Source organism: Lipophrys pholis, assembly GCF_963383615.2.
Source record: "Lipophrys pholis genome assembly, chromosome: 15".
NCBI classification, from domain to species: Eukaryota; Metazoa; Chordata; class Actinopteri; order Blenniiformes; family Blenniidae; genus Lipophrys; species Lipophrys pholis.
This window is the reverse complement of record NC_137642.1, coordinates 8,205,977-8,227,155: the sequence shown is the minus strand read 5'-3', so window position 1 is coordinate 8,227,155 and position 21,179 is coordinate 8,205,977. Positions and strand designations below refer to the sequence as shown.

General features: G+C 42.0%; 1 protein-coding gene across 1 annotated transcript in view; it reads left to right on the top strand.

The window, feature by feature from the left end:
* Positions 1-323: 323 nt before the first annotated feature.
* LOC308120669 (ankyrin-3-like) overlaps positions 324-21,179 on the top strand; it is a gene marked incomplete at its 5' end in the record, with an annotated part of 98,630 nt that continues 77,774 nt past the window's right edge. Inside the window, one exon of the mRNA XM_080481425.1 lies at positions 324-446. Coding sequence (XP_080337551.1) covers positions 324-446 — 123 coding nt within the window. The remainder of the gene's footprint in view (positions 447-21,179) is intronic.

Sequence of the window (21,179 nt, the reverse complement as noted above, 5' to 3'; positions counted from 1 at the left end):
TCACTTTGATACAAAAAGAAAAAAAAACAGCAAGAGAGAAAGAGAGAGAGCAGATCTGAAGCAGACCAGAGCAACAACCAAAAGAAAAAGGAAATACAGGATATAGATCCATACAGACAGTAAAAGAAAAACCCTACTCTTCTCCATTCTCCTTTTCAAGGAGGGCATTTTTCTTCCCTTTCCCCCCCTTTCCTTTTCTACCCCGATTTTTTCCTCTGAGATCCCGGTTTTGTCACTTACAGCCCCCTGAACTTCTCTGGGATTTCAGGTGAGGCACGCGTGTGTAGTGTGTGGTGGTCCTACAGTTTTTTTTATTACCTATCATGGCTCACGCGGCCTCCCAATTGAAGAAGAATCGGGGGGAAGTGGATGTGAATGCATTAGAGGACGAGAAGGAGAAGCGGAGGAAGAGCAGGAGAGCAGCGTCCCGGGAACAAAAGAGAAAGGTAACAGACGAGGGGGCTGGCTGGTTGGCTGGCTGGCTGGTGGCTTCATCTGCTCTGCTCCGCGAGCGTCACTGGAGCTTGACTCTCCGTCTGCACTGTGCAGCGTTTCACACGTATACATCCATTCATTCATCTGTGTGGTTTTATTTGTACACAAATCACAAGGATCTCCATTTTCCTGTGCAGTGGAGGTGTGTGGGAGGGAATTTCCGTTTATAATGGGGTTACATATTTGTGTGTGTGTGTCCTCGTGCACGTGAGCGCTCGTAGAAAGGAAAATAGGTTCACCTGTTCGTACGTGATGATCACAGCCACCCACCTCTACCGGAGCTGACCATAGCTCAGACACATGGAGCCATTTGTTTTCCTGCCTTTCACTCTCTCAGCAATCCTCTTATTTTGCCATTAATTATACATCAGTTATTATCATTATTTTGGACTTTGCATTGAATGAAGGTTTAAGGTTGTGTTTGTGTGTTCACAATGAGGAATTCCTCTCGCATTTCACATAATGTTAGATATGTATGAGTGCTTTATTGAGTTTTGGTAGATCTGTGTGTGTGTGTGTGTGTGTGTGTGTGTGTGTGTGTGTGTGTGTGCGTGTGTGCGTGTGTGCGTGTGTGCGTGTGTGCGTGTGTGCGTGTGTGCGTGTGTGTGTGCTTGGATGCACAGACAGCCATGTATAATGCATAGACGACTGATTTATTGATGACACAGCTTTTCATATGATGGAGGAGGAACTGAGGTGCACGTGGGTCTCCCTCCTCATTCCTCCGTCTGACACATGTGCTATTTATCCTGGACAAAACCAAAAGAGGAAACTTGTACAGAATAAGCATTATTGCAGCACAGGTATAAGACACAAACGCTCATCTGACCATACACACGTGTATTATTACATTATTATTATACATTCTCCACAGTTTGGCTATTTCGCTCTTCAGTCATTGCCCCCTGCGCATTGATGTTGGGAGATTTGACCGTGAGAGATCAGTTCAATAACAGTGACATTTACTGTACTTTGTGCCCATGGGTGCCTGGTTTTGAATTATGCTGCTGGCAACGTTATTTGACCTTAGCATAAACAAGAAGAGAGATATCACTGGCTAATCTTTTTCTAAACAAAACAAGAAAAGATTCATAAGGTCAAAGGGATTTATGGACTTCCCTGGGAAGCCAAGTAGTTTATAACGCAGTGCACTTTACTTTCTGTTTGTGTGGATGTGTGTAGAGATTATAGGTGCGTGAGATGCCCGTCAGTATTGGAGTGTTTTATAGTCCTCATGCAGGGTCATGTTTCATAGGAGAGAAGAAGAGACAGAGATGGTGATGAGGAGAGGAGAGGCTCGCATTGATTGGATTGTGCACGACAGAATCCACGAGGATAATCAACTTTTTCTTCTCGGACCTGCCCTGTGTCCTTCCTCCTGTCCTCACACCGTTCAGCGTATTGCTGCTCTGTCTTTCTGTCACTTTTTGTTCCTCATTTTTAATCTCTGTATTTTCACCATTTGGCTTGTTTTACCTGTTTCATTATCACCCACTACATTTATTCAGCTCCTTATGTGACTTTATCAATGCTCAGTATAGCTCTTCGGCTCGTGCTGCTGTGTTTTAATGATATACCATAACAAAACAAAGTCAAACACTGGCATTAACTTTTTTATTTTTTTTTTCCATTTTGCTTTGTACATGAATCATCTCTGGTGTACTGTAAGTAAAAGTCAACTGTCTCTCTCTACCTTTTGAGCGTAATAATGCACACCGGGTTCCCTCCTGTTTTCATTCCTGTTGTTTTATACCTTGGCTGCCCTTGCGCATGCACTGGTTGCCCCTGTTGGTAGCTTTCCAATTCTCACTGTGTCCCACAGTGTATGAGTATAGACTGACCGAGTGGTCTCAGAGTCCCACAGAAAGAACGACACACGCAGAATCATATATGGATCGTTTCAACAAGCTGCATATAAGTGGTTTCTGTTTTCGTCGTGTCCTGCAAGGTTGTAGCCGAACTTCATGGAGCGCCACTGGCAAAACACTCAACCATTATTTTTAATCTTCAAACACTTACCTCTGCCCGGTACCTCCCGCAGTTTAGTGATCTGATTGTGTTTGTTCAAATTGCGCAACACACTACTTTGAGTCACTCCTTTCACAGTCCTCCAAGTGCTATATTTAGATTGCCGAGCAGGTGAAAAACGGTTTGTAGAGAAGACTCGCAAGTGCAGAGTGGATTCACCTTTTTCAAGCTTATTTTCATGATCTTTAGCATCAAAAATCCTTATTAAGACTGTGATGAAGTTCAGCTCTATCCATAGCGTACTCTACCTTAACTCAAAGTCAGCTGGCTTCAGGTCCAGCACTGATAAGTCTGATTAAGCAGTTTTGAAGCTGGATGGATTAATAGATAATTCATTTTTTACATTGATTAGTATTAGTGTATTATTTCAAGGATCTGTCAAACAATGTGGCAGGAAGACTCAACAACAAGATTATATGTTCTATATTTGAATCTGGAACCGGGCCTTTCTGTGTTTGCATGTTCTCGCTGTGCATGTTTCTCAGAGTACTCCAGTTTCCTCCCACATAAAAACATATGTTTGAGGTTGACTGTTGACCCTAAATTGCCCGTAGGTGTAATTGCTATTGTGTGTCTCTCTATGCTTGCCCTGTGATGGAGTGGTGAGCTGTCTATGGTGTAACCCGCTTTCCCCCCATAGTCAGCTGAGGTCGGCTCAAGCACCCTCAATTGGATAAAGTGGTATAGAAGATGAATGGATGGCGGAGAAAAAAATGGGAATACTCAATCTACTGACTCAACTCACTCCGTAAACACTGGCATTTCTAAGAGATTCATTCGTGTCACTCGTCACAGTTTCAATGCAACAAACTGGGTTCTTGACTACTATACCTAAAAGTTAAGTAGTAATGAAATAGACCTAATTGTGTGGGACAGATCACTTTTATGGATCCTTCACAACTTATTAAGAAGCTTTGGTCTGCGTGGTGTGGTTGTAGCTTTTAGTATAATCAGGAAGTCAACACAAACCGGTATTAGGTTTCCTCCATTGGCGTCTTGGGAATAGTGCGATGTTAACCAGAGAGATTGAGAGAAGGAAGAGGAAAGAGACACCGTCACATATGGTGGGATTAGTCGAGTGACAGCTTCCGAGAGTGCGTTGGTAAACATTTAACCACAGTGGTCATCTTAACGGGAAACCCCCTATTACAGTGTTACATAAACTCTCCAAGCCACTTTATTCCTAATGACATTATCTAGAGCCAGGGGCCCCCGTGGATTTCCAGAGAGAGAGAGATGAAGAGGAGCAAAGCACAGGTTTCTTCCTGCCTTGTCCCAGTTTTATGCATCGTTCCAGTACACCGATTGTGCGTTGGAACAGTAGTTATTGTTTTCCTCCCCCAGACTATATGGGCCATGTGCTAGTTGCAGCTGCATGTTTATTTGGTGTCTTGATTTTATGAGAAAGACGACGTTTTACCTGGTTGTCGGTGTTCTGCACGTGTGATTTTCTGTCTTTGAAAAGGTTGATTTAAAAAACCATTTCACCAACACTGACCCACTTTTGCACATCCATCTCATCAGAAGTGAATATCATCGTCATTCATCACCATCATCACTGTTCATTCGGACTGAATCTAGATAACAGTGGTGAGTGTGAAGCAAGACTATGAACGCTGCAAGGCGAATGGCAGTGTTGAAATTGGATTTTCGCCCGGCGCTGCCTTCAGAGCAAGCCCGTGGCAACAGTGGGGAGGCATGGGAGTCTGTTAGGCCCTTAGAGGAAAAACAAACTGTGGGGTGAAATAGTCATCAGGCTTGAGGCGGATAGGAAGGCAAATATAATATCAGTTTATTTCAATGTTCACTTTCTGGTTTGGCTAAAGCAAAAGCCAATGAAGCCATGTGATTCATCCCTCCTCCTTCCTGTCACCTACTTTCTCTCAATTCACACCAGTGAATGATGGAGGTTAATGAATTCAGCGCTCATGCATGCCTCAGCTAATTGCATTGGCATTGGGAACTCCTCCCAGTTACAAAATGTTTCCACCATCAAGATGGCCACCGCCTGTACGAGCGATGAGCGTGACTTTGAGGAAGCTGCCAGGCCGCTGCTTACTGATATGACAATTCACGTGCTGCATATTGCATTTCTATTTACTCAGTGGGAATGGGATATTTGCAACTCTGCTTGGTTATTCAGCTAAACCGCTGCTGTCCAGCTTGCAGGGCTGTTGTCTTCACAGTTCAAGCTGCATGGGTGTGCATTCGTGTAGTGGGAGGGAACGTATTAGTGACCCTCAGTATTTAGAGCAGCTTCATCTGTCAGCGCCCAATAATTAAAGAGAGCAGAATGTCAAATGATTTTCACACCTACATTTACACATTTGAATTGATCAGCTGTTCAAAGTGAAGGCAAAAATATAAATACAACACATATATGTATGTATGTGCCTGTACATACTTTCAAAGAAATCCAATGATTTATCACAGTTCTGAAGTGTATGGAAACGTGTTGATTTTTATGTTCGCATAAACATCCTGACTAACACAGGAAAAAATTGCTCTCAAATAAATTTGAACATTCTTGAAAGTTCATGAAGACACACGTTCTCTACAAGTTTTTATGATGTGCCGATATTTGTAAAAAGTCCCAACAGCAAAACCATTTCAAAGAAGTTAGTGCGGCAGACCCTCTGGCACCGTGGTGCTGTGCCGTTTGACCCCTGTAATGCATGTTTTAGATCTCCCTCGGCTACAACAACCCTGAATGTAATGATCACGTCAACATCAAGCTTTTAAAGCCCAATAAGGAGCGCCTCACTGCAATCAGCTGTGTTGCAGCAGGAGGAGACCTAAAGCATCCACGACCAGGATTAGACACCCCTGCTTTAGCAGACACCCCCACTGTGCAAGTGCAATGCATCCATGTGCACATATTGGTTATGTAGCTTTTAAGCAGGACCCTGAGGAAACTCAGTCTTGATAAGGAAAGCGAGAAACACAATGACGACTCATTACATGCCAAGAATTGCTCCATAGTCTGAAATAATCCAATGTGTTCTCCTGTAAATGTATATTGGACATAAGAGGAGACAATATAGTTAGTTTTGCAAGAATGCAGCCATGCTTGACGGTCCTCTTGCCTCAATTTATTTTACAGCGTTTATCTAATTTTCTCATGCTCTCAAGTTTGGTGATTGCTGCAGCCAAAGACATTTCCATACATAGTTACTTGATCAGTGCGCGCATGCAAAAGATTGTTCAAAGTTGCATTCCTTTTCATAACAAAATAGACCAGAAATCAAATCACTTCAGCAATAACTGGCAGAAATGTATATAGACTGCATGCCATTATAGTTAATTATGAAACTGAATTCCTTTAGATTCTGGATGCTATCACATTGAAAATCAAACATTACATTCATTTAGAGTGTTCATTTTGAGAATATGCTGTTCAAAATACATCTTGAATTATTGTTCAATGACTTATACTCTGAGGACCAATCACTCTTGGCTCCATTGAATGAACTTGTGACGTTTTCTTGGATCAAAAAACGCTTGCGAGCTGACTATCAAATCAGGTCTGATTCAAAAGCAAATAAAAACTATGATTTTCTAAATTAATGCACTTCATTTGCCGTTTTTTATGGGTGTTCATTCACACATACTTTAGTACAAGTCCATCTGTCCTTTTATTGCTCACTCATGTTCTTCACATGGACAGAAACATGCAGGATCCTCCAGCGTGCAACACAGCGTCCTCACTCTACTGTATGCCGCTATTCTACATTAGCTCCAGTCTCTTGAGGGGAAATGGGAGCATGTAATAAGGATTGTTCTAATTATTGATCCACCACTTCGAGGGTCCTCACTGAGAGCTGCAGCTGGGGGATGGTGTGTGTGCGTATGTGTTTGAGCATATGTGTGTGTGTGTGGTGACGGTATTTCTTCGGAAGCCTTCGTAACTGGAAACCAGTGTATGTGGACATTTGTTTATCCTACTACTGAGAACAGAAAAAAAAAAATAAATCCATCATGTCTACTAGTGGTTCTTGATCTGGAGCTTTAGTCCAGTTTTCCTTTTGTGTTCATCAGGTGATTAATTTTGTGTGGGCACTGAAGAATCATAAAAGGGAAGTTGATGAGAATAAGAGGTAGCGGTAGAAAGAGAGTATAATAGAAGAGAGCGCAAGTATGTGAGAGAAAAGAAAGAAGATGATAAAAGGGAAATGAATTAGCGAGGCAAGGAGAGTGAGCGCGATCAAAAGCCTAAAGGTCATTTGAAGGTGAGTGGCACCCTCCCCTCTCTTTCGCCTGCTGGCTGTTTCTCATGTAGTGATCGAGCCAATATGGAATCACATGTATGATATTGACATTCAGAAATTTACATAATTTTAGCCTGAATTGTAGAGGAATTATTTCATGAAAATAATTCTTTGTGGGAGTCTGAAAAAAAATTGTTCAAATATGGGGATTCCTGGATTTCAGTGCATGGAAATGACAAATGAACTACATTTCTTGTAAAGAGCCAGGTGTAAACTGCTGTTAAAATAATACTGTGCTACTTTCTGAGCTGAATTGTTTTAAGAATTATGTCATATCCAGAATTGAAGAGATAAATAAATCTCACCATTCGTCTTCAAAGTAGCTGCTGCATGTGAACTGGCGACCTCTTTTTGCTCAATCGCAGCTTAAATTGGATGAAGCGATATAGAAGATGGATTTTTCAGCTGTGAAGATTACATTCAAGGACACTGAACTTTTGTTTTTTCATCGTTATCAATCAAGAAAGCTAAATTAAACATGTTTTGTGTTCCAGTCTTGTGACATTTCATTGGACCAAGTTGAGGGAAACAAATAAGTAATCAGTGGATTTATCTGTTGTTGAAATCAGTGGCAGCCAATATGCTTGCAAATACAATATACGCCAGCCTGCAGCTATAAAAAAAATATGCATGTGCAGTAAATACATAGCGCATTCCTTGCTGTGTAATTGAGCTGCATTACGAATGAGTTGAATGTGTTTAATTCATATGGTTGGCATCAGAACCAGGCTTCCTCATTCCTGCGTGGTAACAGTCGTCTCAGCAGGATGTGAAAAGGAGCCACGCGCTTCCCTATACAGATGTAGCATTGTGGTTAAAGTCTTGATGCCAACACACAATAGTGAAATGAAAAGACCACTCATGAGAGGAGCTGCATCTGCTGCTGCTGCACAAGTGGGAACAGAGTTAAACCAAACTGTAACACTGGACCAGACTTTAAACCTATTCCTCAAATTTTAAATTGAAGAGTAGATAGAAAGGACTTCAGCTCAGACATTGTTCACACATAGTTAGAGATACAGTGATTCTGTTTAAATGTTATAATTACAGGGCTGAGTGGCGTGGAAGGGGGAAGGGAAACAGAAGCGAATGAAAGGAGAGGAGATAAGAGATCGGAGGCTTGATGAGGCGAGGGCAGAATGGCAGAGAGAAAAGAGAGGCCAAAGGGGCAGCAGGTGGGGAGGAGTTACAGACAAAAATTGAATAGAGGAAGTGACACCCTGAAACCAGTAATAAAAGAGAGAAAAGAGACAATAATAGAAGAGCAGATGAGAGCCGATATGCCGACATCTCATATTCACAAAGCACAATATACACACATATTGTTTTCAATGATTACTTCTCACTTCTTTTTCTGAAGCTCTCCAGGAAATACCAATCTTAGAACAATGATAGTTAATACAATTTCAATAAATGTATTCAACATTTGTTGAAATTCTTTCATAGCGTGTATATAATACAATTTCAGACATCATTACATTGTGCCAGATTACAATATAGTATGAAAACAGTGTCGCCAAATGTAACCGCAAAAGACTATAAAAACATTTTCTATTGTTTATCAGTATTTCAGTCAATCATTGAAGTGGTATTCACTAAGCAAAGAAAATGCAGTTTTCCTCTTGATGTGCCATTTTTTATGACATTATCTCCAAATGGCCAACGCAGTATACAACTTGACAAAATATAAGACAAATTCTGAGAAATTCACCCTCACGATGAAGGTTTCTCTAACTACGACAATCAAAAAGCCAAAAGACATTGGAAGAAAATGATATTGCTGCCTCTGTTGATTGTCTTTCTATGCAGTGCTCAAATCTGTCTTGTGGCAAATCACAACTCATTGTTCATTGAGGAATCCATGTGTGTCTTTGTGTTGGGGTGAAAAAAAAGTGAGATGTCACCCCTATTTCTTCCTGCATCGCACTCATTAATCTCCCACTGTGCATGAACGCCAGACCTCTTCCATCAGGCGGCGTGTCACGAGGCTGCGTGCATGCACATGGCTGTACATTTATGCATGTATGGCAGGTGCTCGAGCTCATCCCACTGAAATAGTGCCATCTTGCTTTCTCTCCCTCCCTCTCTCACGCGCACACAGCACCATTGTTGACCCTTGGGACTCATGCCTGTATGGCTTGATAATTACTTTCATTTGTTCGCCCCCCTCCTCCACCACCACCACCGCATCTTCTTGTCCTCTGCTTAACCACCTGCCACTCCGCCATAACATGCAGGGATAAGTACGATTGTGTGGTCATCATTACTTCCGTCTGGCTTGATCTTGTGACTTTGGGATCCCAGCACGGCTCTGTTTGCAAAAAGAAGAGACAGCAATTAAACAATGTCGATCCCGAGTCACTCATTTAATTCTATGTCATATCAACAGCTTAGGGTGCAGGCCTTCTCTGGGTTTTTTGGCCACACAAAATGTGCCTCCGTCCCCCACCAAGGACATGAGCACATGTCTCTGGCCTTGTGGCTGCCCCACCATGCAGACTGGAGCACAGAGGCTCAGAGCTGAGGAAATAGGCTGTGTTAGGACAGATCGATGGTAATCACACCTCTTCACAGTTAGCTCGCTCGCGTGGGGGGAGGGAGAGAGAAGGCTGGAGCAAGAGGGTGTGTGGAGAAAGGAGGAGGTGGCAGCATGGAGGGTGTAAGCAGGGTCCCTTCGGGAACAAAAAAACGCCTTGATTCATAATTAGAGAAAAGAAAAATTCATCCCAACCCCCGTCCCTTATATCCCATCTATCCTGGATGCAACCTTCTGTCTGAATGAGGTCCAACTACACTTTGTTGAAAAATGGTCTTAGATGGAATCAAGTCTTCCTCCTCTATCAGTTTTTGGCTTTTTAACTTTACACAAATGTGCAATATTACCCTCTGAAGCACTATAAACCTCTTGTAATGTTCCCTGATACACTCAATTACTACGTTGGCTATTAAGGCCGCTTTGTCACAACATATGCACTGTGGTTTTCTGCACGTTTTGGCCCTGAGGGAAACGACTCCATTGCACCTTAAAGGAGGTAATTTAGTGTGAAAAGGTTGCACTGTAATCTCAGCATGGAAATCTTGATTTCCACAGTGGGTATGTGATCTTGGGTGTACTGTGGGAGGTAGAACAAGCAGTTAAGTGATTGCTTTTGTCATCTTCTAGCTGGTAGTGTGTGTCTTCAAACCAAGACTGTGCAGAACGCAGTAATTCAGCATAATGCCAGTTGATGGGGAAAGGTTGATTATAGCTCCAAGGTGGAATTGGTATTCTTTAACTCAGCTGGTTATGTTTCAGATCGCTGGGAAAGCAGACCTTTGGACAGCATTGCACAAAAACACAAAGGCACACACACTGGAGGAGTCTTCGGCTGCATGTCTTGTGTTTTATTTACAGCTTGTGTGCACAGACAGAATAAAAGCAAAGCATTCTGTCTACTTATCTTGTATCTGATGCTGAATTATTTAAAGGCAGCTTTACTAAACATATTTGGCCTCGGTTACCGCTGAACTCTCACATGACGTGGTGGGAACAATGTGTGTTTTAAAAATCCGGTGAAGACTCTTGTCACTGAGAGATGACCGCTCCACCCGGGTGTGCAGAAGCTTAACTGAGCCGCAGAAAAGGTCACAGCGGCTTTCTGCCACCATCTCAGCATCCGATTGTACCAAGTCTGAATTTCAAGGATGAGGCTGGGAACAGAGCAAAGTAGTGATTTATATCATGCCTATATTTGTGCTCCCCCTCAAACGTCCTCAATTTCAAGCCTGCCTGCTGAGGGTTTTTTTTCTTCCCTCTGTCTCTGTCCTCCTCTCTTGCCCTCTTCTTGGTTCTTCCTGAGCGAAACCAGAGAAGAGAAATCAATGCTTTCCCTCAAGTTGTCAACAAGAGATTTTGGCTGTGTGGTGACCTCTGGTCCGAGCCGTCGTATTTGCCATCACTTGGGATTCTGTCATTCATTTGAAACGGCGGTTTTAATATTGAAATGTTAGTTTGGCAACAAGGTTAACTTAAGCGTCTTTTGGCAGTGACCTATGCACACAATACTTTGTAGCTATCGTCTTGTTAAAGTCCATCTTTACTGCGTATGTTGCTCCATATAATAGTCAAAGACTTGGGGACATTAGACGGACAGCGTCAGGCTTGGGTGTTTTCCAGCTTCTTTGATATTTCAGACTCTATTATTCTGCCACTTTTGAAATAAGATCATTGTCTGCCACTCTTGCCCGGCTGAAAGATTCATTCAGTGTCTTGTCGTGGCAGATTAGAGAGTGCCATTTGATGTAGGATTACATTTAAAAGTGTCTTCAACATAATGGTAAACGGTAAATGTTGTGTGGGTGAATGGATTTCACTTATATAATGCTTTTCCTCTGAATTATTCTTCTAGTTTGTAATAAACTGGCCTCACAGATCTCCTCATTTAAGCTAAGTATTATGACGTGCAAGCCTGAATGCCATTTTCTTTATGATAGTAAAGCATTATATCTCAAAGGGGCATTGTTTGTACATGTTACCCTCAGGCCAGAAAAGGTATCCAGGATTGATGCTGTGCTCTGGCTCGAGGTGCCCTTTGAGTCCACTGCTCCTGCCACAGATCCATTACCGTCGAGCAAGGGCAAAAACACTGGGGGACTTTTGACTTGAGTAAATCCAATAACAAGAGTGGTAAACTAAAACACAGTTATGCTCCAGACGAGGGCTCCTGGAGCAGGGATCCAGCTAGAGCTCATCCCTGCTGACTGTCGTCGAATGCAGGGTGCACAAGAACGGTCACCACTCCGTCCCAGGGCGAAACACAAAGGGAAAAGCCAGGGACACATATTTGCATACACACAGAGGGGAAATTGGAGTCACCAATTAGCCTCAAATGCATGTTTTTTGCATGCTTGACTGTCTGAGTACTCCCTGAACACATGACGAGAAAATGCAAGTTCAAGTGAGAGCTCACTATCACATTTTTTAAGGATTGTGGTGACATTTTCATGGTTTTCTGTCGTTTTACAGGCCAAACAATCTCTTATTCAATAAAATTACAGAACTGTGCCATGAAAATAATTGATGACTGCATGTTGGAATAGAATTCCCGAGAGAGTCTTTCTAATGTTAAACATAAATCAGCAATGTTGCCCGTTATCATACTGACAATTTTGGGTGAAATTGTATCTTTGCCCGTCATTTGGTTACCAAAGCATGAGCCATCTCTTCCAGACACACCTGAGTCACGGTGATTTCTCTCTTTTGCACATGATGAATAATTCCCTGTGATAACATTAATACTGCACCATCTTTGAAAGAAAACCCAGCTAGCTGCTGGTGATTCTTTCTCCCACCCTTTATTCCTGTCACACATTTAGTCTTAGCTAATTCCTTCCTGTCTGAAATGGAGCAATATTTGATGTTTCAATTATGTCCAGTTGTTACGTTTTTGGTGCTGCAACCATCTTCTGGTGCATGTCATTGTGTAATTTATCTCAATGAGCTGCACACAGTTGTGTTGCAACTATGCGAGAGAGTTTGCTTGGATAACAACTTAGTACCATCCATCCATCCATCCATCCATCCATTTTCTCCCGCTTATCCGTTTCCGGGTCGCAGGGGGTGACAGTCTGAGCACCGTCACCCAGATCACGTTGCACCGATTAAGAACCTTCCTGCAGGTGGTGAGCCCACGGGAAAACTTAGTACCAAAGAGTAACAAATCATAGTGGATGACAGGTTGCTAAGTTTGTGTTTAAAGATGGAGAGTTGTATTGATTGATGTGACAAACTGCTAATCTGTAGATGTCATCATCAACTCAGAGTTGGGTTGGTTCAGTGGTCTTTTTAATTTTTAAATAATTTTTTGACAATTTACCTGCAGTTTTAAGTCAAATTGAGTTCCTGATTAATCTTGAATTCATTTAACAATTGAATTTGACACCTAATTAAGCTTCAATCACAGTGACTCCTGTCAGGTACCGTTAAATAAATAGTGCGACCTTATCTTTTTTGTTTCTATGAAGTTTCATCTGTTCGCACACTTTACCGTCTGTCACACTGATGTGATGCACTGAGACGCAGCAACACGAGTCAGGTTGTTGTCGGTCCTGCTGCTGACTAGGTTTCTGTGTGTGTGTGTGTGTGTGTGTGTGTGTGTGTGTGTGTGTGTGTGTGTGTGTGTGTGTGTGTGTGTGTGTGTGTGTGTGTGTGTGTGTGTGTGTGTGTGTGTGTGTGTGTGTGTGTGTGTGCGTGTGTTGCTGACTGTGATGCTGTCAGCTGTGTGTCAGGCATCCAAACACCCACGATGCACTTTTAACTTTTCTGGGACCTTCCCTCCTGACAGCCAAATGACCGCTTCAACCATTACGAAACTTACACTCACACTCACACACACACACACACACACACACACACACACACACACACACACACACACACACACACACACACACACACACACACACACACACACACACACACACATTTTGCTGAAGTGAACAATTAGGAGAAGGGTTAGAACTAAGGAGAAATGACAGTTTAAGAAAAAAAAACGAAAAAGCTGTGCTTGTTTCTCCTCCTACAGGGTCGGCATGACTTTCCTATCATGGAATGAGTCGATTATCGCATGCATATACTGGTATAAAGGTTTAAAAATATGTACTGTTGATGAAGTTATCTATTGTCAGCTGAATTGATTGGCCATAAAGAGTTTGGGGACAATTGAGATCCAACAAGTAAATGTCATGAATTAGAGGCACACCAGTTTACACTTATGTTGCTTGCTCAGTTGGTTGAGTGGGTCGTCATTTAGTCGGGAGGTTGCAGGCTTGATTCCCACCTCCCCCTGTCTGTATGCCAAAGTGTTCTTGAGCAAGACCTTGAAACCCCAACTGCTTCCAGTGGATGGACTGAGCGGCGTGCATGGCAGCTGCCTCCATTGTGTGTGTGTGCATGATTGGGTGAATTTGTGGAGCTCTGGCACAAATTGCAAACTGTCTTTATTTTTTATAGGTATGTATGTTTTCTGTTGGCATTGAAGCTATGTAATTATTTTCTCAGTGCATAGATCAGTGTTTTGTCATGTTTTCATGCAGCTTTTTTCATTTGTTTTATTGTCAAAGGTGTCCAGTTTGGGGTCACAGATGATTGTTTTTACACTTCTGGTTCCTTCATCCTGATGTCATTGGGGTTGGAACGCTACTTGGATTAAATGACTTTAACAAGTTTAAAGGGATGTTGAATAGTTGTATGCTTTGCTCTGCTATATAGTAACACCCTCCTCGTGGTTATCTAAGCTTTTATTTATCTAACTAAATTCTCTTGAGACCTCAGTTGCTGTAACAGATATGTTGTGACTGCAAACAGGAACCAGTGTCCTCATTGTATTTATACTGGCGCACTGGTGCTTAACTGTGAACATTTTGCAGTTTGGGGGATTTTTAAAGTTATGTTTGAAAAAAACCCTCAAAGAATTTGAAAGCTTAGAGGTGGTGATCATACAGTCATACTAACAGGCACAACATCCACATTCAAAAGTCAGAAAGTCTTTTTCAGTCACATGTAATTGTCTAAAATATTTTATCATCAATATTTTAAAAAAGACTTCACTGAAATGATTCTAATAAGTGGAATGCATCTCACTTTCAGTGTTTTATTGTCTTTGTGCTCATGCCGGCACTGATTTCACAGTGAAAGTGAGAGACAAGATGGGAGTGCTGAAAAAGAGGTTAAATTAAGTGTAGCAGCTCAGAATTCACTTCAGGGACGAGAACAGACACAGAGTGATGATGCTGAGCTGCAAAGAGTAGAGAACTCTGTATTTGTGTGCATGTGTGTGTGTGGGGAGAAGAAAGTGGCTGTGTGTGCTGCTCTGTTGGCTGCTACAGCCAAGCCAACTGACTGTCCCCATCAGTCAAGGTTGTGTGTTATTATAGGTCATTAGTCTCTCTGCTCAGTTGTGACCTTGGCGTTACCTGCTCGAGCATGTATATGTACCATAGTTGGCAAAGTGGCTGTGTGTGTGTGTGTTTTGCAATGCACAAAATATGAGATGAACACCGCTGGCAGTATGTGTGTGATTTTATATTTATTTATTTTATTAAGTGTGTATGCGACAGCACACGTGTCCGCGGTTTTGATGAGCAGTCAGGTTGAGCCACATGTGATGGAAAGACACAAGGGGTCACAGAGGGTCAGCTCTCACAGCCTCATACAGGAGGAGCCAGGGACAAGGTGTCAGTCACAGATTTAATGCTACAGGACTCGTGCTGGACTGAGGTAAAAGTGCTGCCACCCACAAGAAGAAAAAAAAGTGCTGTTGCAGAACAATAGGTTGTGTGTTCCCACTGCCAGTGGTTGTTAGTCTCTGTAGCACCCTGACAGCTTCATGGTAGTATGCAAGTAACGGTACATCAAGAAGTTCTCACCCATACTTCTTCACCCATAGTTCTTCACATCATACATTAAAGGGATAGTTTGGTGGTCAGTCTACTGGTTGCCTTTGCCTGACTATGAAACCCACATCCTGCCATTCTTGAATAATGTCATCACTTAGATTGGGGTAATGACATCAGCTCCACTATGGAACCAAATACCATCAATTCTGATTGATCAAACCGTTCTCGATCAGGGGTGTCCATTGTTGTCTTGGAGAACCCCTGTCCTGCATGCTGTCGGTCTCTCCCTCCTGAAACGTACTGAGTTGTTATGAGAGGGTCCTTACTGAGCTTTTGATAACAAATTCATTAGATTCAAGTGTGTTTTACAGGGAGAAGTCTAAAACATACATCAGTTTACTGACTTGCAGGAATAATACTGTATCATTTATACTCAATATAAATACAAGATATAATCCATCCATCTTCCATACCCCTTGATCCAATTAGCCAATTGCGATTGCAGCTGACTGGGTCGAAGGCAGGATGTACCTTGAACAGGTCACCGGTCCAAAGAAAGACACTGGTATATACTATCGCCTCATAGCATTAATATCATGACTTCCAGTCCATGCTGAACCTACCGGTGTGGCGTTTGCATGCTCTTCCTGTGCCTGCATGGATTCTTTTGTCTGGGTGGTCCCACAGTTGGTAAATTTGCCTTTTCGGTTGATTGATGACCTTTAAGTGCCTCTAGCTGTGAATGTGAGTATGTGTGTCTGTCTGTCTGTTTGCCCTGTGATAGACCCCCCACCTGTCTGAAATACCTTTTCTTAAACAAGTGGCACAAAGGTTAAACAGCCAGTAGTTTATTTGTGAATCTCTCAGCATTAAATGTGTTTTCTGTGCCATTAAGATATGACAAAGTTGGTTTTTTTTAAGATACTCACCCTGTTTTAAAAAAAGAAATACTGTGTATTAAACAACCTATTCAAGGGAACAGCATGAACTGATGAAGCCACTTGGATGAGGGATGAAACGTCATGCAGGATATTTAAACAGTTCCAGCTGACCTCATTAAATTGCTCTGAGATGCCTCCTACCTGGACAATATGCTTTGGCATTCTTTTTGTTTTGATTCCACCGGCACCAAAGTCGAGGTTTTTACATTTCTGAGTTGGACTGGTTCCTGTATACACTGAAGTGCCTTACAGAAACAAAACGGCTGAACAAAATCCACCTTTTGAGAGAGTGAGAGATATTTTGGATCATTATGTTCAGCCCTCACTCTTATTGATCTCTCTGTCCAGTGCGAAAAAGAGCACATTTGGTGAAGAAACAGTGTTCATAGCAGGAAAACCATTAAAGACAACTTTGATTTTCTTTTTCTCCTTTTCATATACTCACATACGATGAGTCTTTCCTTCTTGATTGTATGGACCAGGATTATTTGCATGCACTGCCATCTGGTAGTATTATTGATCGGAATGAATTGTTGTAAGCCAGCAGACTGAATGGCCATTCCTCCACTCCGTTACTTGAAATATAATGAAATCTTTCCTCAGACCAAGCGTGGAAATATACTTTTATGCTGTGCTCTTGCTTTTAAAAGATTATGGAAGTTATTTCCACTTTTGGTTGTAGAATTGACCATTTGATAGAAGCAAACCCACAGGTGAATTTCTCCACTCTCAACACTCATGTTGCCTGTCTTGTTGGGGAGCAGCGCTATTATGGATTTGAGGCTCCCCATTCAACAGCCTATTACCTTGTGTTGCCGGAGGGGCAGCTGGCTGTTGCAGTACCTAATAGCCTTCTGTTGGCCAAGCAGCATCTGAAAGCCCATTACTCCAGCGGTGGACGCCGTACTACGATAAAACCTTTGTTTGCGGAGGCGGGTTTGCAGATTTAAGAAGCGTAAATGAAACATCAGGAGGAGTACTTTTCAAACATGATGGATACATGCAATGTAAATCCTGCTCTTTCCCTCAATACTCGGCCCTTTCCCCTCATTTATCTTCCTCTGTAACTTCCTATGAGCTTCAAGCTTTTGGCCCGTTTGGCCTCCCGTCAAAGGGTTATAAGGAAGGATTAGAAAAGCGTCCTCTAATTTCACCATGTTTACTGAACCGCCTGTGTCCATTTTGAGTTTAGGTGCTAGTATCCGCATTGACGACCGTGTGTGTTTGCATGCGTGCTACGAGGAGGCCGAGGGGGGCTCACGGGGGACAGATGGCCCGTGGTCTGCTCTCGTCTGGTGCTCTCTGCCTGCCAAAGATGAGGCAAAGGCAGTGACGGAGCTCTCCACTTCATTGAAACCTGCTTCACTGGCCCAAACACAAGAACTGTTATTCATAGACATTTTATGGAAAGCTTTATGAGCTGTCTGCCTGTTATAGCGAAAGGAACATTTACAACAGCTTTGTTTCGCTCGCAGGCAATGAATGTCTTGGTTTCTTCTTTTGGCACTTTGCTTCTGTAAATATTGTGCTTGAGAATACAATATAGCCTTTGCCGGGTGGAGAGGCATGCGTTTCTCAGCCATCCCTCAGACTGCAAGAATTTACTTTAATAATTTATCTGGGGAATTCCTGCATCTGGTCTCTCCTCCTCCTTCAATGTGACCATGACCAAGTGTGCCCTGCACGGAATAGTTTCTGTTTGGTGATTTCAGGAATGCCTGGCTAATATATTCCAGTTAAACGCCAACAAACGTGGACAGTTGAAGGTTTGTTCTGTGTTGAGATTTGAGTTTAATGACTTTTTTGTTTTTATGTCTTAGTATAATCTAGTAAAGCCTTTTTAGGTCAAGTGTCTAATTTTTTAAGGAAGTGTAGCCAGTATAGCTTTAATTGTACAGTACATTGACCATAAAAGTAACTAAAGACCTTTTTTTTATTAGAATTTCTTTTTTCCCCTGTGTACTCAGTTTGGAGACAAAATCCTTTGTTTTCAATATCGTCCTGGACGCCAGACAAAATGTGTTATTAATTTTATCTTTATTTTATGGTTTTCTATTTATTTGAGTTTCACAATCCTAATATAACACCTGACACAGTACTGATAAGCCCAGGATGTCCTTGTTAATATGCAGCATATCCACTACAGAGGACAAAAGCCAACGGGCCGGGTCCAGGGAGAATTTCACTAAACACATAATCTCTACAGATTCTTGCCATACACAGTCACAGTCACATTTCCTTTAGGTACTGTTTGGTATATCGCTTTTAAATACATCCACAAACATGTGCCAAAGTGGTGTTTACTTCCCTGAATTAAGTAAATTATTAAGTATTTCAGTCTGTTGATATAAGGTTAACCTTTAACGTTGTGGCTGATAAGACAGCGATTGTATTTGACTTATTGTGTGCTGAAACTAGCCGCTGGCAGAAGTTTAACACAAACAGAATCTTATACAGAGAGACTGGGAAAATATCACAAACCTTATGAAATGACACTGAGAGTCATCTTAACTTTAACCCCGTAGTAGCCCTGTTGAACTTGGGAGCCGGATAAGTCTTTGCTCTGGTGACTGCAGCCCAGCTGTGGTGCAGAACCACTGGAATAGAGATTACTTGTTGGTGTCTGCTGCTTATTAAGTTGTTACATTCGATTGTGAAAGAAAGACAGCATTATTTTCCCCCTTGTCCTTTTTGCCATTTATGAGAATAAACCACATATATTGTTAGTTGATGTGAACTAAACAAGATGTTTTATGCTACTACTCATCATTTGAGAAACACTTGTTAACATATTGAATCATTTTTGACATTCGAAAGACTGAACAAGTGTCCAAATAATCAGTCCAAACATAATTGAAATGCAGGTCGGTGGTTGAGGTGTCGGATCTGGTAGCACTGAGGCTCACCTGGTTGTGAGGAATAGCAGTTTGCATTGCAGTTAAATTGTGCATTAGTAAATGTGTAAAGCACACAATAACAAGCTTGGTAAGTGATATCCATCAGCAATTTCACTACACAGACACCAAACGCAGAGAAGGATGGAGAGATCAAATGATACATGGACAGGCTCCCCACAAACCAACACTTTTGAGGAGACTCTGGGCTGCTCAGATCTATGTGACACTGTAAGAAACATGGCTTCTCAACATGCGTGCCATTTCTAATATGCTCTACTTATTTGATATATCTTAGAGTTCAAATTTTAAAAGGCATTTTTTATTTTGAAGTATATTCACTGCACTCACCTCTTTCTTCATCCTGTTCTACCCACACATGCATTCTACTTCTCGTATTTATGTGTCACATGTACCGATTTTTTCCTATCTATATAGCCACACGCACACATTTGCAGTAGAAGTCATTGCAATTCCAACTCCCACAGCTCGTTACCTGCTGTTCATCCAAGATTGGCTCCTATTATTGCATAAAGTCGTTTTAGCCCATCTACTGGTAAGTCATTTGCATTTTTATGTCCCATTACTCTATCACAAAGAGTGCAAACTCACTCATAAGAAATGTTCCTGTAGAGGACCGCCTTTGTGACAAAAAAGGTGTTTTAAGATGGTTTATGGACTTCTCTTTAGTCATTACAATGAGATGGCTTCACTTCTCAGCCGGCTGAATTATGGATGATTGAAATTAGACTTAGTTGTGACCTGAAGTCCTGTTTGATTAAAGACACATTTAAAATGTGATAATACTTCATATTTTGACCCTGTGACTTCGACTGAGTGCTTTTTTGCATTCACAAATCTATGAACTCATTGAATCCCTGATCTTTTTTCTTTTTCTTTTTTTACTCTGGAAATCGTTCTTACAAGTTCATTGAAGGCCTCCTATCAGTCTTTATACAAACTTTATCATAGTTTGGGTAACAGGAAGATGAAATTGTGCAACAAGGCAGAGGATATAAAATCCCTCATAGGGACACTCACATCCTATGGCGAACTGAGAGCCACTAGTTAATCTAACAAAACCCATGCATGTGCAGGTAAAAACATTTATCCCAGCTGTGATGTTTGACGTGCCTACTATTACCTAAAGAAGCAACTTTATCAGTAATACCACCTTTGAACAGCAGAGACGTCCAAACGACACAGTCATCTATGCATTAACCCTCCACACACTTCATGAATTCCATGAAGGCTCATCGCTAAAAGCTCCCTCCTCATGCCTGCTGACAACCACTAACGTCACCATGAGACCTGTGTTGCTTTGCAGAGTTGTCATGCAGGATAGTGTCCACCAGAGTCCAGTGTTCAACTGCTGTACAGAGACCGTCGCAGGTCAAACTCAGGCTACAGACGAAGAGCAAAGTAGAGAAAAGGAGGAGGGAGAGGAGGAGTGTGATGTATTTGTCTCTGTGCCAGATTGAACTGAACGCTGATATGTTGTTTGAGTTTCTTTGGTTTCTTGTCACGGTTTGGTCCAAAGCCCTGTCCTTCTGGGTTTTTTTTTATAACTTGGCTTCTGTCGCCATGTCTGCGGACTATTTTTCTTCCTCTATCTCACTTACATGTGTCTTTTGTGTAAGCATCTCAGTTCTTTACTCTTTCACTGTATGTCCATCCTCCTCTGTGTCATACCAGGTGACCTTTGCTCCTCCGGGGCTTCTTTTAGGGTGACTTCTTGGCGGGACAGCTATCGATCCATCATGGTGCACTAGTGTGTAGATTTCACCTGTACAGCTGACAAGTCAGTCAGATGAAATTCAATGCGACTTTCAACTTCTCCCCCGTGTCGGCATCAGCGTTTTAGGTCCCAGACAGCAGAGAGATGGGACATTTTAATGCCGGCAGCAGTAGTCGAGCTGCAGGACTACAAATGGTAACAAGGTCTTGAATAATTTACTTTTCTTTTATCAGTTATTCCCACAGTCTCTCAGTGAGCACAGAAACAAAAAGGTAGGATTTAATTGTCGTAACATCTATGTTTTGCTCCCTGAATTTATTATCAAACAGTTTAATTAAGACATTTGCCAAGTAAAGCTAAAATGTCCCTCCCCTTATTCCTTTGTCTCTTTGTCCCTTATATTCTGCCTTCTCTCCTTCCTCCCGAGTGGTTTTATGTC